General features: G+C 35.9%; 1 protein-coding gene across 3 annotated transcripts; it reads left to right on the top strand.

Annotated features, from left to right (window-relative positions):
- The first annotated feature begins 716 nt into the window (after positions 1-716).
- On the top strand, positions 717-19,063 carry LOC109046854 (C-Jun-amino-terminal kinase-interacting protein 1-like). 3 transcript variants are annotated; one of them, XM_042728771.1, is made up of 12 exons: positions 717-1,126; positions 2,405-2,516; positions 3,928-4,161; positions 5,537-5,618; positions 8,046-8,900; positions 11,388-11,463; positions 12,635-12,810; positions 13,968-14,068; positions 14,716-14,823; positions 16,968-17,038; positions 17,673-17,771; positions 18,399-19,063. In XM_042728771.1, exons 1-12 carry the CDS (start codon positions 996-998, stop codon positions 18,469-18,471), a joined length of 2,118 nt encoding a protein of 705 aa, XP_042584705.1. In that variant the 5' UTR covers positions 717-995; the 3' UTR covers positions 18,472-19,063. The 3 variants fall into 3 exon arrangements, with proteins under 3 accessions (XP_042584705.1, XP_042584704.1, XP_042584706.1); XM_042728770.1 differs by having other exon boundaries at positions 718-1,126; positions 13,965-14,068; XM_042728772.1 differs by lacking the exon at positions 717-1,126 and adding an exon at positions 1,191-1,582 and having other exon boundaries at positions 13,965-14,068.
- The last annotated feature ends 385 nt before the right edge of the window (positions 19,064-19,448 follow it).

Genomic DNA, 19,448 nt, shown 5'->3' with positions numbered 1-19,448 from the left:
CTTTTGTTTTCTGATTTCTCCAAATCTGCTGAAGAAACAAACTCATCTACATCTTGGATTTTCTGAGGGTGAAGACATTTCAGCTGTTTTTTTTTTATATTATTTTTATTGCGGGTTATTCCTTTAAAACAAAACTTTAATTTTAACAATGTATACTGTCATATTGTTTACTTTCTTATCATTTCACGTTTTTTAAATGTTCTTTAGGTTTCTCTCCACAGTGTTACTATTCTGTCTTGAAGAGCAGTGGTTGCACCCACACACAAACACAATATAACACCTCATGTCTCTCTCACACACTGAGAAACAGAGAGAGAGACAGAGATGTGCTCTTACTGTAGTCATGGGGAAGTGGAGACAGAGCAACACTTCCTCACCAGCGGCTCTAACTGTGAAGACATTAGAAAGACTAAAATGTCAAAATTAGAAATACTTTACCCTGACTTCAAAATGTTAAACAAGAAAACACAGCTTCAGTATTTATTAGCTGAAAAACAAGATTGTATCTTACTAGCAGCAGGATACACTGATACCTGTCACAAAAAGAGGGAGGAGTCAACAAACAAACACACACACACACAAACACACACACACCACACAAACACCACACACACACACCACATTGAATTACAAATTGTTCGTAGTTCAATTGAATTGAACTGAATTGAACTGAGAGAGAGAGAGAGAGAGAGAGAGAGAGAGAGAGAGAGAGATGGGGGATGGGCGACACTGGAGACTAGAAGCAGAGAGGAGGGCTGATGTTGTAAAACACACTTCTATTGGATGGACTGCATGATTATTATTATTATGTATCAGCAGAAGGACACTGTCATGCAGCATCTCTCTGCAAAGCTTTTATTTTGCCATTTCTGCTTGTATTTTCCTGAGATCCGGCTGTAGATCACCCAGTGAGGATGCAAGGGCAGAGAGATACAGTGAGAAAACCGCAGCATTCCTTCATTCTGCAGCAGCACACATGAGGATGCTGGAGACACATGTGCTGCTGTCATTTGAACCTGACTGTAAACAGAGCAGATGGCAACACAATCCCATGCTGCACTGCTCACAGAATGGACTCCAGCGGTGACGGCAAAGAGGAATGGACAGAGGAGCAGTGGGAGAAATGGTACGAGGGTCTACTCTTCAGGCTTGTGTTTTTAGTGCTAGAATATATATAATGTTTCTGTGTTAGTGCATGTGTTTTGATGAGCAGCAGATGCAACATATGTAGCAGATGACACTCTGTTATGCCAAGGATCTTTTAATAATATGTATGCAATATTATTTTCAGTATTGCAATGAAATTCTTGTCCTTTGCCAGTTGTTTTTTTCATTATATACTCACATTGATATAAATCTGTATGGCCATATATCTGTCTTCACCTGTTGTCTTTTTAAATAGTTCATTTTATCATACAGATTCTATTAACTGCAGTGTTACTGACGCCGTGACAAAAGACTTTTATTTTGAAAGGGGCTGAGGATGTGCATGTTGCACACACAGACTGTATAAAAACAGGTTGCACACCACGAGCTCTTTCAGGTTTCATGCCACTAGAGACACTCGCTGTTCTGAAATCATGTAGGTGTTGTCTTTGATGAGAGCTGTTACTAAAATAAACATGCATCATGTGTGGAGTATAAATACGATGCGGACAAACTACATCATGTTGACACTGTCAGGTGACCTGTGACGTTTGCCGAGGCACTGCTTCCTGCCATGAATGCATTCAGATTATTTAAAACAAAATATACATTTTCACATGTTGTCATCTCATCCTCATGCTGAAATGCTTTAAATATGTTTTGCACATCAATTACAATCCAAACCTTTTAATGACAAAGCAAAAAACAGATTTGTAATAACGTTGCACATTAAAAAATAAAAAAAATTACATGCTCACACTGTGTTTGCTTTCTATTTGCCAAATAAACAGACATTTTACATGCAGCAGCTGAAACATTTTCATTCAGAATCAGGAGCCTACTTTATGTATTGCTTAATACAGAACCTTATACAATAATAACGTACAAGAAACCCTTGTGAAACAGAAGTTAGCATACATTTAAAATAAGTACTTTTTATAGAAGCAGTATTTTAAAAAATAATATACTCAAGTGTGATCTGCATGTAATGTTTTTGGCAATTTAATCGCAATAAAACGAAAAAGTATTATAGTTTAAATTTATATATTGTCAAAGTGAATTAAGAGTGATTTGTGACCCACTTAAGTAGGACTTAAGTACATCTTTATATGTAATTTCTTAATTACTTCTGTTGTCTTTGAAATATGGTTTAAACACATATTCAAGCACACTTCTTTTCACTATAGTATATTGTGCAGTGCACTTAAACAAAGACACAAACAGCCCTCTTGATCAATAACTGCTGTGGCTCTTCTAGGTTGACCCATGACATGGGCTTGGACGGATTTGAAGATGAGGACCTGTCTGAAATCACAGAAATCGGGGATGAATGTGCACTGAGGTCCAGGCACGTGGACTCTGACATCAAGGTGAGAAAAGAACATGTGAATATTACTGAACATCATCTAACAGACACCGCCACTTACAATCCATCCCTCCTTTCTGTACATTTGTTTTAAATATGACTTGTTTCTTCTTCTTTTGTGCCTTTCGGTTATTAATAATTTTTATTTATTACTGATCTCTCAGTTCAGGAAGAGACCTTCCTGTGCACTACATCATTACACCTCTAGGTGGCGACTCTGAGTCACATTCATGAACGAATCTAGTTGAAATGGTCAGACAGTCAACAATGTCCTGTTTATATTATTTAGGCATGGTTTAAATGTTAATTGTTCAGCATGTACAATAATAAAAAAAAAGACATTTCAAGTAGAAACTTGAGAAAGGTCAGAAAACAAAAACTGTGTGGTGCATTTAAGACCAATTAAAAAAGACATTCAGCAATCAAGTGAAGTCCTTAATGGAAGGTTATTTTATCACACAGGCATGCAATGCATGTTTGTTGATTTAGCCTTAAACAGCAGTTAAAAAATACTAAAGTAACACACTGTGCTGTTGCATTGCTTTTAAAATAAAATAATCTAATACTTTCATTGGATTAGAATGAGTTTCACTTCTTTCTTTTTTTGTCTTATTGTTATTCTAGAGTGGAAGTGCTGTTGGCTCATAGGTGTGAAAGTGGTTTGTTCTGCCATAGATTTGTTTTTCCATCTATATCTCTGCATAGACTACCGTTCCAAAGTTTGGTTTCCGTAAGATTTTAATATTTTTCAGAGAAGACACTTATGCTCATCAAGGCTGCATTTTTTAAACTAAAAATACAGTAAAAACAGTAATATTCAGAAATAGCAATTTAAAATAGCTGTTTTCTATGTGAATATACTTTAAAATGTTATTTATCCCTGTGATGCAAAGCTGAATTTTCAGCAGAAAGCTTATGGGCGTCATTACATTACATTTTTTTTTTTTTTTTGTGCATTCCAATTAATCTCAATCAAACTACAGTTGGGTTATTTTGATTAGGTTAAAACATACACAATAAAAACATGATGACATAATAAAAACATGATTTTTGAACATTTTAAAAAAGTTAAACTCTTCATTTCCACTCTACGGGATTTTTGCTTTCGCAGCACTTTCTTTTATAATTTAGTCTATATCAAAATCTGTACAAATCTGGTAAACTTTTGCACAGAGCCGCAGCTGAGAGCAGGCCGAGCTCTAGTGTTAATGAGTCTCATTGTAATGCAGTGAGTAAACACCCATATGAATAGTCTTTGTACAAACCCCTCCCCGGCTCTTGTTCTCTTGGCATCGCCGGCACTGAAAAAGCCAAAGTCTGATGTCATCGCTTGCTCTAATGTTCTAATCTCCCCTCTCTTATTATCTCATTCACTCTCTTCTCTGACTGACAGCCGATCTTTCCAATCCCTGCAGGATCATGTGACCCAGACACCCAACAGCGGCCTGGACGAGGTGGAGGCCGGCGCAGCGGGTCAGATCCAGGCAGAGACACATCCCTCACATCTTACTGATGCTGCCCACAGGAGCCAAAGAGAGGCTTGTCGAGCATCAATGGACTCCGTCGTTCCTGTCAGCATCAACACCTACCCCCAAAAACCAAAAAGACCCACCACTCTCAACTTATTCCCACAGGTGCCACGGACTCAGGTAATGTACGGATTCAAATATGACTATAGGTGCATTTTCTCTGATGAGGCAAGTGAAGCAGCGCCTCCTAAAACATTTCAGAAAAGAGTGCAAAGCTAAATATTATGAAGTAATGTTTAAATAGTGCATAAAGCACTCAATTAATGTTTTGAAGTGACTAATTATTACTCGCTCACTTTGCCCTTGTGAAAACAAGTATACTTTAGCATATGTTTAAAACGAGTCCTCATTATGGAGATAATATACTTTAAAAGAATCTATATAAGTGTATCTTATATTATCTGCGAGTACAGCTTTATACATTTACAATTTGATGTTCACTACAAGTGCACATTTAATACTATCAAGCACACTTTTTTCCATCTCTTTCTGTCGTGTACAATCGAACTTAAAATGACTAAAGTGACAGTATATTTATCAAGGATTTGTTCATTAATGGTCAGAACAGTCTTTAAACTATTCTGTGTGGACTGCATTATAATTACAGAACACTAAACCCGTTTTGTGTAATCATAAACGTACATATAAGGTATGTAATATTATTTATATTATTTACAATAAGTGTTATGCATCAAATCAAAGGCATTTCAACATATATACACGTGTGTGTGTGTGTGTGTGTGTGTGTGTGTGTGTGTGTGTGTGTGTGTGTGTGTGTGTGCTGTGTCAGTTGTTGGTTATGTTTTTTTTTAGTATGATGAGTAGAGAGCACAGTTGGAGGAAAAATGGCATGGGAAAAGTACAGCTTTTAAAACTAAAAAAAGAAAGTACAAGTCCTGAGAAAAGCTCAGTAACAAGAGTTTCTGTAAAATGTTACTTTAACCCTCTGCTTTAATGTTCGAGGGATGATTCAAAGCTGTCTGTGTGGAGAGTATTAATATGGGTCAGTATGAAGCAAAAGAGTGGATTTATTGTAAGTATTGTAAGAGAGTGAGAAAGAATCGGTGAAAGAGAGGAAAGTCTTTTGGACTTTTTGAACTTTTTAATTTAACTAAGTGTTTAGGGTAGTGCCCATTACGTAAACCCTGATCAGATTTGAGCACTGGAGTTCAATGGTCTCTAATGTGCATGGCTTTGGTTATTTGGAAACACTGATAGGTAAGAGTCTGAAAATTCCTGCAGGCGAATATAAGTTATCTGTCTGAAATCGTCTAGCGCCACCAGCAGGTCAAATTTGGACATATTTGTCTGTTTGTATGAAAACCCAGAGAACCCCTGGGTCTGATTAAATAATGTGAAAGATTAAAAGAAAAGAATGATATTACCTCTGGGTTATCAGTGTACATAAATCTATGCTATATACAGTTTGCATACTGTATACTGCAGAATCTCTGTGTTAGTATGCTAAAACCTGTCTGTTGCATCTCATCAACAGGACACTTTAAACAACAACTCATTTGTGAAGAGGTACAGCTGGCAGCAGAAAATCTCCCAGACCTTGCCACCCTTTAAAACAGGTGAGAGATCTTCGTTTATGTGTGTGTGCTTATTAAGACATCACAGCAGAAACAACAGTGTCCTCTACTTAAAGTGTTTTTAAAAAGAATTTTGTATTTTTGCAGTTATCCTGCTTTCAGTGTTGTGACATGCACAATATATTTACATTTACCGAAATAAAATAACTGACTGTAATGTGTTCAGACACTTAATAGCATGTTAATTACAATTGAATGAAAATGTATTGTAGTTTAGATGTATAATAATTGCAATTAGCTGAACTTTAGTCATTTTTAACCAACTTAAGTACATCTTTATATGTAATTTCATAATTATTTCTAATGCATTTGAAATATGGTTAAAGTACTGCTGAATGTACTGACCAGCATTTTTGATAAACTAAAATATGCTTAATTTCTTTTGTATGTAACTTGTATTTAAATATATTCGTAACGACACAAAAAGTTGCAATTTAGTACATTTAAAATATATTAACCTTAAATGTAAAATAATATAACAACACACCGCAATTAAAATATCACAAGTAATCAACACATCAAAATAAGTGTGCTTCTTTATGCTTAACTACCATTTTAAACATACTTGCGTAAAATGTTTAACATTACAAACTGCAATTTTTAAAAGTGTACTTAAGTGTGTTAACAAACATAGTCATTAAAGTGTCCCTCTTTACTTAGGTGACATTTTATTTTATTAATATTATAATGTCTACGAAGTATGTTTTTTTTTTTTAAATATACTTTCATGATTTGAGGTACACTCCAAGTGCACAATCAGTATGATTAAGCGCGTTTCTCAAAGGTGTACTTGTAAAAGTGGGTTCTTTTATTGTTGCGTTTTGCTGGTCATTTTGTAGGTAATTTGACAGTTTGTCGGCTAGCTCACTGCAAGCCAAACCTCTCTTGCTCTGTTGTCTCAATGACAAAAGACCAGTCATGTTTTGCTGCCAACTGCGGTCATGTGAATTTGGTTTAGTCGAGTCATCTACAAAAACATGTTTGCATGTGCACTCTCTAGTCAAACAATGGGTCACATAGGCATAACTAATATCTTGATCTGTCTGTTTCAAAAACAAACCAAGCCATTTTATTTTTTATTAGTCAGCATGTTAGTAGACTACTACCACTGATCTCCCCTAGTGAAAAATAAAGGTTACATTTTATTTTAAGGTGCACCTGTTACAGTGTAATTATACATTTAATTACAGAGATATATTAATTAACTACATTAACCATTTAGTAACCATTACTAAATGGTTAGGTTTATGTTACTTGCATGTAATTACACATAATTTATTGTTATTATAATAGCAAGTACATGTAACTTGTGTAACACGGACACCTTAAAATAAAGTGTTACCAAAATAAATATACTAAAATGACTTTGAAATACATTTACATATTTACAGTACGTACTTTATAAAAATACCCTGCAATTGTATTTTAAGTATACTAAACATCTGCTAAATTGAAACAACTAATTTTATTCTTAATGCACTTTAATTGTGCAAAGTAGTGCTGAAGTCCAACTTAAGATAAACTGAAGTATATTTTAGTCTTCAACGTCTGTTTAATTGCATATCGTTAACTGCATGAATTTTTCTGTACATTTCTGTACATCAAGTTAGTCACCACTGATAAGCTACTGCTAAACATATTTTCAAACAGAAACTTTAATTCTCTGTAAAACTGCTTTGCAGCGATTTGTATCGTGAAAAGCACTATACAAGTAAACTTGAATTGAATATATTTGATTGTGCTAACGCGGAGCTACAACTAATTTTGAACTTAATACACTTTAATTGTGCGGAAGTAGTGCAACTAAAGATAAACTGAAGTATATTGGATCACGCTAAAGTGGAACTATTGCAAGTATAATTCAGGTAGCTACAATTTAAATATCTTGCATTTAAAGACCGATATTATTCAAAGATCACAATCCTCATCAATAGTGACATTAAAACACATTTTAGGCTTAATATTAAGAATTGTGCATTGTGCACAAGTTGCACTCCAAATAAAGTTTAAATATATAGTTCAGTCATGAAACTCTAGATGGCGCAGGCTTACGTGATATTAATGTAACTGATGATATTCAGAGAGTTAAACGACGTGGCACAAGCTGATTGGTTCATGCTACATATGCAGCCAATGAGCTTACTGCCTTACATTTATAAGGCTGGCTTGCATTCACATGAGATTCCTGCAGCTCCGCTTTCAGAGTTTCTCGGAAACCCTCCACCTTCCCCAGCTCCACCTGCATAGATTACTAACTATACTTAGTATGAAATAAAAGTATTTTAAATATTTAACTTTTTTGCTACTGTCTAAACTGAATTTTAACAGAATAATTAAAGTGTACTACCATATTGACTTGATTGATACTCTATCAATTCACTTTTTTGTGCACGATCCTCCTGCAACCAGGTGAACTGGCGCCTTCTCGTGAGCACACGTGTCTGAGCGACGAAGAGAAGCACCAGCCAGCTCAGATTCGGACTCAGATGAAAGAACGCGGCACCTCGACCGACAAACCCAACAGTTGCCGCTCCAAACACACTCAAGCTCCTGCCCCACCATACAAAGCCAGAGACGTGCACAGAGGAGAGGGCCACTGCGAGCGCATCCGTTATCACACAGACGTCCGGCTTGAGCCTACGGAGGAGATCTTTCTGACGCCCATACAGCGCTGCACCGAGGCTCCGGAGCACGAGAGAACGCCGGCGCTTTCCCAAGTAATCCCAGACAGCTCTGACAACGAAGCTCCCCCTCCGTACAGCGAACATGATCTGCAGCCGCCGTCCTATTCCTCCTGTGTGGAGGTTCTGGCTGCTGTGGAGCCTGACAGTGAAGATGAAGAAGCAACTGGAGCCGAAGAGCTGTGTTACAGAGACTGCGGCGCTGGCGAGGGTTTGTCGGGAATGCTGCAGACCTCCGTGAGCAACTCGGACGCCAGCGGACTTTCGTACGATTCGGTCAAATACACGCTGGTCGTGGACGAGCACGATCAGCTGGAGCTCGTCAGCTTGAGAGAGTGTTATCACGGATACAGTGACGACAGCGACTCGGCCACCGTCTACGATAACTGCGCCTGCTCTCCATACGAGTCGGCTCTTGAGAAAGAGGATGAGGAGGATGAGAATGAAGATGGGGGAAGAAAACAAAGCGGGATCAAACAGGATGCTTCGACGTGTCTGTCAGAGGACTCCACGCCTGAAGCCGACATGCAGTTTTCTCGGAAATTTGTTAACGTTTTCATGAACGGCTGCTCACGCTCTTCCAGTAAGTGTACTTTTATATTTTTTAACATTTGAACACTATTGGTCAAAAGTTTGGAATTATTTTTTTGTGTGTGTGTGTGTGTGTGTTTTTCTGCTCACCAAGGCTGCATTTATTTGATCAAAAATACAGTGAAAACTTTAAAATTGTGGAATATTATTACAATTTGAAATAGCTGTTTTCTATGTGATTATATTGTAAAATGTAATTTATTTCTGTGATGCGCAGCTGTATTTTCAGCATCATTACTCCAGTCTTCAGTGTCACATGATCTTCAGAAATCATTCTAATATGCTGATTTGCTGCTCAAGAAACATTTCTGATTTTTATCAATGTTGAAAACAGTTGTGCTGCTAATTTTTTTTTTTTTTGTGGAAACTGTGATACACTACTATGCAAAAGTTTATTTTTTCTTTTTAAAGAGAAAAAATAATACTTTTATTCAGCAAGGATCCATTAAATTGATCAAAAGTGACAGTAAAGACTTACAAAATATTTCTATTTTGAATAAATGTTGTTTTGAGCTTTTATAATCAATCACAGAATCCTGAAAAAAAAAAAAAAAAATCATGGTTTCCACACAAATATTATTAAATATTATTAATTGTCAACATTGATGATAAGGATCATTATTAATACTTGATCACCAATGGTAACTGATAATAACTGAGCAGTCAATCAGCATATTGGAATGATATCTGAAGATCATGTGACACTGAAGACTGGAGTAATGATGCTGAAAATTCAGTGCTGCATCACAGAAATAAATTACAGTTTAACATATTTTCACATAGAAAACAGTTATTTTGAATGGCAAAATTATTTCACAATTTTATTGTATTTTTGATCAAATAAATACAGCCTAGCAGACCATAAGAGACTTCTTGTTCTTTCAAAAACATTCTAACTTTTTAACAATTCAAAACTATTGACCGTGTTGCATACTTATTTCTCTTTCAATGACACTGAATGATGATGAGTGTGATAATTGTTCCACGGTTGCAGTCGTGATGTGACGTGACACACATGGTTTCATCAGGTCACAGTTGGTTTAAGTAGTCCTTGGATTACTGGATGTCAGGAGCGTTTCCCATCAAGGGGGCACTGGCTTCCTGAAACGCTTTGAATGAGAAAATACTCTACAGTACAAAAACAAAACAAAAAGTATTACAAATTATGAGCTCAAAATAGTGAACAATCACTGGTTTGGGAGACACTCAGCTCAGTTAATATATCAACCAAGTTACATTATTATTACCATTACATATGCAGCCACAACAACAAAAGATGTGCGATATACACATTTAAAAAACAAAATACTTAAAAAAATTGTTTTGATCTGTATAAATATTTGAGTAGAACTGGGGTGGGTTATATTTATAAACATATATATGACCCAATATATGTTTATAAATAAAATTGACCCATAACCAGTCATAAGTGTCAATTTTTCAAAATTGAGATTTATAAATCTTATGAAAGCGGAATAAATGAGCTTTCCATTGATGTGTGGTTTGGTAGGATAAGACAATATTTGTCTGAGATACAGCTGTTTGAAAATCTGGAATCTGAGGGTGCAAAAAATCAAAATATTGAGAAAATCACCTTTAAAGTTGTCCAAATGAATTCTTAGCAATGCATATTACTAATAAAAAATTAAGTTTTGATATATTTACAGTAGAAAATTTACAAAATATCTTCATGGAACATGATCTTTACTTAATATCCTAATGATTTTTGGCATAAAAGAAAAATGGATAATTTTGTCCCATACAGTGTATTGTTGGCTATTCCTACAAATATACCCCAGAGACTTATGACTGCTTTTGTGCTCCACAGTCACATATATATCACAATGCTCCAAAAAAAAAAAAAAAAAAAAAAAAAGACCAATAAAAATATATAATCACAATATACACATTTAAAAAGAAAAATCCAAAGTATCAGACATTTGATGAATTCTGGATGTACCATTTTTTTTTGTACCATTCATTCATTGCAAACCAGTGTGAATCAGAATACAGTACTTTTCATATTTTCAATCATAACATACAAAAAATAAAATAAAGTACTAAGATGAAGGCTTTGCTGAAGAATAAGCGATGAGTTACATGACATTCAACCAGTAGCTTAAATGATTTGCTAAAAGGGTGTTGCTATAAACAGATTAAATAAAGAAATCCTACGTTTTTGGTTTTGCTTTTATTGTATTTAGTACAACTGCCCTTGTGCAGTTTAATTAATTAATTAGAAACATTTTGTTTTGTATATTCCTAAAAGCCCTTAATAACCCTTGAGCTTCTAGTTTAATTCGTTCAGTGTAGAACGATTGCTTCCCTCGGTGTAATGTGCAATTGTATCAAATCTTCAGCTAGTATGTCATGAATAGAGCAGTATTTGACCATAATTAGAACTCACTGTATATTGATACAATGCACTGTACTGATGTGTGAAAGTGTCTGTATGAACTCTGTATGTTTTGGTGTTTAGGTACAGAATCTTTTGGCTTGTTTTCCTGCATGATTAACGGAGAAGAGAGAGAACAGACGCACAGAGCAGTGTACAGGTGAAACACAGTGCATTCTGGGTCTTTCTCAGGAAATGGCACCATTTGTGACTCAAACAGAAAAACAAAACATCATTTGAATAGGCAATGAGCTGCTAACGTTACAGCGATATCATTTGCTACATTATTTCATCCCCATTAATATGTTCAAATGCTGAGAGATTGATATGATTACATTAATATGGACAATGGAGGAACATCTGATCAAAAGATACCTCTGTTTTAGTCAAATATTATTATTGTTTTTAACGATGCCAGTCCTTTAGTTAAATATGATGTCAGAAAGACCAAATCACTATATTTGTAAAAGGTGGAAACGGGGAAAGTACTCAGTAATGCTGTTTTATAACCCAAATGTGTCAGTGATTAGCAAAACTACAAATTGGTTAATATTAAAAAAAAAAAAAAGGCAAAAGTATTGTTTTTGTTTTAAAGGGGCGGTTGACTGTTTTTTTTTTCTAGGCTTGATTGTGTTTATGGGGTGCAGTCTAACATGTGTTAATGCTTAATTTTTTTAAAAAACCATTATTTTTCACATAATTTCCCTTTTTTCTACACTGCTCTGTCCCTTCTCTGAGAAACGCACTTTTATGAAGCCCCTCCCTCAGAAATAGGCGCTGGGCTCTGATTGGTCAGCTGGCCCAGTGTGTTGTGATTCTAGTGTGCATCTGCATCTCGCGTCCTGAAAGTCCCGCCCCTCTCCTCAGCAGCATGTGCTGCGGTTGTATTGTAAACAACAGCATCGTTAATATCGCTTAGCTTCTAATACTTTAATACAGCCACATCAAACCTACAATAGAATACTAAAACACAACACGCGTCCATGTTTAACACTTCTCATAGCTGTGTGAAAATAAGTGAATAAATGAGAGCTGAGCTGATGATCTGTACGAGATGATTTTGTAGGCATTAAACTGACAGAATTTAAAAGACAATATCTCTGTTTTCATTGAACGTTCAATGTCGTAACTTTGCAGATATTGTTTATGCTCAAACAGCAACATTACACACTGACTAATGTTAAAAAAGTGAAATCGCAATCAACCACCCCTTTAAGTTATAAGTTGAGTATCTTGTTAATCATATCAAGTGACTGGGACAAAAACAAGAGACAAATCTCTCCATCTAAGAACAGACCAGATAGAAAAGCTGATGGAGGTGTTTTTGTCAGGTTTGTCCCTCGTCATGATGACGAGCTGGAGCTGGAGGTCAGTGACCCTCTGCTGGTGGAGCTGCAGGACGAGGATCACTGGTGCGAGGGCTACAACATGAGAAGCGGAGCACGCGGCATCTTTCCCGCTTACTACGCCTCTGAGGTCTTCAAGGAGCAAGAGCTTACTCCAGACAGTAAGAGCTGGAGATTCAGATCACTGTGTTTAAATAAGGACACGATTGTCTTCTCTAGAGTTGCTTTATGAGTTCATAACTAGCTAGTGAACTTTGCAACAATAACACTGTTATAGAATTAAAATGAAACAACATCGGACTACACTCTTAAAAATAAAAGGTGCTTAAAAGGTTCTTCACGGCGATGCCACAGAACAATCATTTTTGGTTCCACAAAAGAAACCATTCAGTCAAAGGTTCTTTAAAGGAGTCGCCATATGCCCATTTTCCACAAGTTGATATGATTCTTTAGGGTCTTAATGAAAAGTCTGTAACATAGTTTGGGTAAAATTTCTCAGTGGTAGTTTAAAAAACACCTTTTATTTACCCTGTCAAAAACAAGCTGTTTTAGTGCATGTCTCTTTAAATGTTAATGAGCTCTGTTGACCCCGCCCCTCTCTTCCAAGCTGCTCTCTGAAGGACTGTTTACTTTAGCTGCATTCATCGTGACACTTGCTAATTAGCACATTATTAGGAAAGGCGATTAGCAAAGATTCATTAAAACACCTTATACTCACTTCTTCTGGAGGTGATTCTCTTCAGAAACAAACATTATCCACTGCGTCTTCAGCGGCAGTCCGGTCTGTGCTGAAACACTACTGTCAATCAAACTATCGTGGGAGGGGCCTGTCTGTGTGACATCATCTGAGATCGGCTCGATTTGAGAAAGGGGTACAAATTGTAGCATTGTTTATAAAAAAAAAAAAAAAAGGCACTGGGTGGATTTTTATCATTACAGAGTGGTTGTGTACACACACAGGCAACACACATTTCAGTTCAAACTACTTGTAAAAGTGCAGAGCATCCGATGACCCCTTTAAAGAACCATCTTTTTCCTACCTTGTTATAATCTAAAGAACCTTCTTTCGCCACAAAGAAGCTTTTGTGAAACAGGAAGGTTCTTCAGATGTTAATGGAACCATCTACACAAGAAGGTTCTTCTGTGGCATCGTGGAGCACCTTTGTTTCTAAGAGTGTAAAGTGAGCAGAATAATGACGCTATCGTCTTTTTAGAGCTGCTTTACAGAGCATTTCATGAGCACTACAGAAACAAATGTGACTTGACTTTAATAACTGTTTGTGTGGTCTTTATATCTCTGTCTTGTTCTCGTTAGCAGAAAGTACTGAATGGATGGAGAAATATAGCATGAAATTCCTGGGCTCGGTTCAAGTGCTGAATCACAAAGGCAATGATGTTTTGTGTGCCGCTATGCAGAAGGTTTGGACGAGATTCACGTTTCACTGCATATTTTAAATGAACAAAATAAAACTGCATTTCTTACAGTAATAATGTCTCACGTGAACTATTCTTTGATCACATGAAAACAAGTACACTCAAAAAATAAATATTTAGGCCTAAATTAAAGATCTATGCATTTGAATTGCATATAAAATTTCCATTACACAGTTTTAATGCATATTCGTCAGTCATAATTAAACAAAAAAAATTAAACTAAAAAAAACCTAATAATATAAAAATAAACAATAACAAATACAAAATAACCATCATCATAAAATCATAATCGTCATCCTAAATCATATCTTTCATATGAATGTCATATTTTATAAAATTCAAAATGAATTTTCAAACAGAACCGCACAGAAATCTTATCTACTGCGTTAATGTTTAACTGATAAACACTGTATGCGTCACATTTATTAATATCAGGTTTATGAGTTTAACTGTGTAATCCAGCTGGATGCACATTTAAGTTGAGATTCTTATACATAAATCTTAAAGATGATTTGATTGCAGTGAGGTTATCAGCACATACAGTACACTTGGGTTAAGCATACTGTATGTGAGATGAAAGCTGGTCTTCATATGTCCTTCATTAGACTGATGATGATTGTTTATGACTCCAGATAGCGATGAGCAGGAGACTGACTGTGCTTTACAATCCTCCCTCGTCCTGCGTCCTCGAGATCAGTGTGAAGGGACTGAAGCTCACGGTGGAGGATGATTTCCAGACGGTAAAAGCCATCTACAGCATTAGTAACGTTTGTTTTATGATCGTCTGTGCATCATGTAGCAACAATCACTTTCTGGGGAATAATTAACTCAAATGAAGTGAATATTCATGAGTCTATGAATATGATGTGCTTATTGCTTACAAATATTAAATTACCCAAAGAGGGAATATTTAATCATTTAAAGGTAATCTTTACTAGAATTAATGTAAGTTATCTAGACAATCTGTTCGTCCCGCGAACTGGATGCTAGACTCCCTTATCAAATATCAATAAAAATACCCTTCTTACAAACTCCAAGAAATATTAATCTTCTGATCAGGAAGAACAATATTTTCTGTGTCTGTAGTATTTAGATTACTGAATAGTAATTACTAGAAAACAAAGCTTGTAGCTTAGATCACACGATTCAGGGACTTCGATCTTGATGAGCAATAAAACGGTTCAATTCAAGCAAATTATGGTATTTAATAAAAGCGGGATAAAGAGTACATAACTACAATTCACACAGAGTAAATATGAGTATATAGCAAACAAACAATACAGTTTAAACAAGATAATCAAACGAAAATAGTAAAAAGAGAGAGAGAAAAAGAGAGAGAGAGAAAGAGAGAGAGAGAAAGAGAGAGAGAGAGAAAGAGAGAGAGAGAGAGAGAGAGAGAGAGAGAGAGGGAAGGCAGGTCTCAGAGTGACAATTTTCAAACAGTTAACTTTGCGAGAGACTCCAAGTCATTGGATAATTTCACAAAAGTGGAATAGCCTAGACAACCTTAAACAGCAATTTTTAAGTTGCGATATAAGAAAGTACTTGCTTTGATCTGGCTCTTGTGTGTAGCTGAGCTCAAATTGTCCGTTGTTGTAGCTTCTGCGTTGTCCGCTCCGGAGCTGGTGATGCGTGAGTTCGTGGTTAACGCGAATGTAAACTTTGCCAAAAGATGATTAGACTTAAGTTCGTTTGGCTCGTGAGAACAATTGAACGAAGTCAAATATCCGAAGACAATAAAGAAAAACTAAGATAAAACGAAAAAGTAAAGAAGAACAAATGGAGGGACTTCTTGAGAAGTCCGATCGCGAACTGGGAAACCCCCCTCTCTCTCTGGCGGAATGCCACGAGCAAGGGTTTTCTTTTGTTTTTATTGAAAGGTTGGTTCACACCTATGTCACCTTATGAACCAATGAGGTGTGAGAAACTGAGGCGGGAAAAATCTTCTTTGTCTGCTGATTTCCGCCCACTGGTCTAATTCATGGCGATGACAAAATTACACATTTTTCCTCAGAAAGATTGTACTTCTGAAACAATGCATCTTTTTGTAATTTGCCGTTGAGATTCGTCACAGTCGGGTTTCTACGATCATACAGACACCATAAAACTATAACTTTGCGAGTCAGGGATACAGAGATACAGAGTTGTTCCCTAACTACAGGCATATAAAAGTTTGATTAAACACACAGTAAAAATTATATCTATTCCACTATATCACGTGAAGACATCTAAGCACATAAAGAGATACATTTAATACATTTAGAGGTAGTTTATCAAAAGTGTTCATGTGTGAGCCAGAAATGCTCGTGTGGGTGTGTGTGTGTGTGTGTGTGTGTGTGTCTGGAATGTCGTCGTGCTGTGACCAAAAGGGCGGGTGTTTCTTTCCTTTGATGCTCACGAGAGTGTCTCTGGATCATATCGAAGGTGTAATAAATGTCACGAGGGCTGGGATGTTATCGACATCGCGGCGCCCGAGGGGGGTTTTATGTTGGAGGATGTCGTAAAAACAAAAGTCCTTATCTTTTGTTTTTTTGTTTTTTTGAAGTTCTTCTCTCTGAGTGCAGGACGTGTTAGAGACTCAAAACTCAAAAAAAAAAAAAATAAAGTAAGAAAAAAAACGCTCATTAGTGTTACAATCAAGCATGCTGTATTTAAATCTTCAAGACTTAAACCTTGAAAACGAAGACTTTCGAGTGAGGAATGAAGAATACTAGTGTTGTTTGTTTTATCATTTCATCAAACAGTACAGATGAACTGGGCTAGAAAAGAAAAAACTGATTTAAATGACTTATTTCTAAAAAGGATTCAGTATGTGTCCCAGTAATCAGTGAGCTGTTGGCTTGTGGACTTGCTGTCTAATTGTGTTATGAATGTGTTTCCACAGAGCAGCCAATTTAGTCACTTTTTCCATTTGAAAAACGTCTCATTCTGCGGCTACCATCCCAGAAACAAGAAGTGAGTCGAGCATTTAACAGCCACCTTCCCATTTTTACCGACAGTGATGATGGTTTTATTATTAATAATTTGCATAAACACCACAGCTCAAAGGTTTGGGGTCAGAAAGGTTTTTTGGAAAGAAATTACACTGGTAATGCTTTTATCCAGCAATTAGGGATGCATTAAACTGTTCGAATGTGACAGACATTTATAATGTTACAAAATAACTCTATTTCAAATAAATGTGGTTCATCAAAGGATCCTGAAAAATACAACACAAACATATGAAGCAGCTCTACACTTACAATGAAAATAAATGTTTCTTGAGCAGCAAATCAGCAGACTAGAATGATTTCTGAAGATCATGTGACACTGAAGACTGGAGGAATGATGCTGAAAATACAGCTGCGCATCACAGGAATAAATTACACTTTAACAGATTTTCAGATAGAAAACATAGTTATTTTAAATTGTAATAATATTGCACATCTTTACTGTTTTTACTGTACTTTCTTATCACAAAAATGCAGCCTTGCCTCGGTGACCATAGAGACTTCTTTCAAAAACAAACACTCACAGCGACCTCAAACCTCTAAGCAGTAGTTAATGCGTCAGTTCTGTGGGTTTTATGTAAGGTTTGTTACATCCACAGGTATTTTGGCTTTATTACCAAACATCCAGCGGATGAGAGGTTCGCCTGTCACGTCTTTGTGTCTGAGAACTCCACCGAACCGCTCGCAGAGTCTGTGAGGTCAGTCTGAGACCTACTGAGTATTACATGCTTGCAACATGTTAAAATATGTTAACTAAACCGTCATTCACATTTTTAAACATAGACTTGTAAAGTGCACGATCCAAACTTACATTTTTATAATTCATGAACGAAAAAAATTTGTAACATGATATTGATGTATCATTTTCACGGGAATGCAATGTCTGATTTTAAAAATGGGTTTCAAATGATGAATTTTGAGATTTTAAGTTTTCAGTTGATATAATAATTTCTGATGATTTCTAAAGTGTGACAGAGAAAAAGGCAACGAAAAAGACTTTTTTTTTTAACAAAGTTCAGAACTCCTGTTATGATGTAGATTTCTGAGGGTGCACTCTTGTCATAAATTAAACTATTACTTTTCCTACAGAATTTTTAACAAAAAACATTGGTAAACTTTGACTTTTTGAGTGAATTCTTCAAACTATATGCTTTTTAGAGTTTCAAACAAGGCTTTGTCAAGCCAACATTAAGGTTTGTTTATAAACTTTACTCATGTGCCACAATATAATGCATCTGTAATATATTGCACTCAATCCTTTTATTTTTAAACTTTTTATTGGCTCGGAAAGTGTTTATTAGTATATTCTGTGTCTTCTTTAACAGGAAAGCCTTCCATTTGTACTATAAAGAGTTTGTGGAGGTCTCGTGTCCAACAGAAGACATCTACCTGGAATAATCCCTGACTGCAACACAGCAGTGTATATTACGACTATAATATCAAAGACTAATACACCTGACAAACGAGATGAAGAGTGACTGAGGCCTGTAACGTGATGCACATGACCTGATTGTGTGTTGGATTTCACCAGACAGATGCACAAAAGAAGAACCAAATGAAAAACCGTACAGTATATAAAAGGCTGGAAATATTTTCCAGATATTGAGGATTTTGGATGCTTTCTCTGCTCTTGAGCTGTACTTCAGGCTTCATAGAAGATATTTTTTCATTGCACAAAACCAAGCAGTTTCATAAAATATTAGAAAATCTTATAAACAGTCACCAGTTTAATAAGACGAACAAATCTAATATTTCAGCTGCTTGTGATGTCTTGATGTCTGTTGCGTTTTACAGGAACACCAGCACAATTCATTCCTAAAACAAGCCTGAAAAGTGACGCTCAGAAGTATTATGTTCAGCTGAAATCCTAAAATAGGACTCCTTTGTTACTCAGTCACCAAATGAAAGACTAAAAATCTATAAATAGCTACAAAAGAGTTATAGGGCAATTTTATCATATTAATAAAGTCATTAACAGTTGATCAGAAAATGTTTTAAGACTTTCAGTTTTCTTTTTGGATCACGACATTCCCTCTTATAAGTGCAATGGAAATGTTTAAAATAATAATAATAAATATCAGTGCCACGGGGCTCTTGTTAAAGCTCGAAGGTAAATGGCTTTGGAAGAGCTGCTTTCGATAAACTACGGAGCTATTTCTTGTGAAAGCAAGGCCTTACATCTTGCATAATGACCTGCTCATTAAAGGCTTGTTCATCAAGGCACATTTGTAGATCACTTGTTTTATTTAGATACCACAAACTAAATACATTTAATGGAGATAATACATGTTTAAATATATTTACATTTGTTTTCCTGAAGATATTAATATTGCTTATTTCTGTGAAAGGCTATGAATCATTATTACAATATGTAA

Source organism: Cyprinus carpio, chromosome B7 (assembly GCF_018340385.1).
Source record: "Cyprinus carpio isolate SPL01 chromosome B7, ASM1834038v1, whole genome shotgun sequence".
Taxonomy (NCBI): domain Eukaryota; kingdom Metazoa; phylum Chordata; class Actinopteri; order Cypriniformes; family Cyprinidae; genus Cyprinus; species Cyprinus carpio.
The sequence above is the reverse complement of the archived record's forward strand: the minus strand, read 5'-3'. Positions and strand labels throughout refer to the sequence as shown.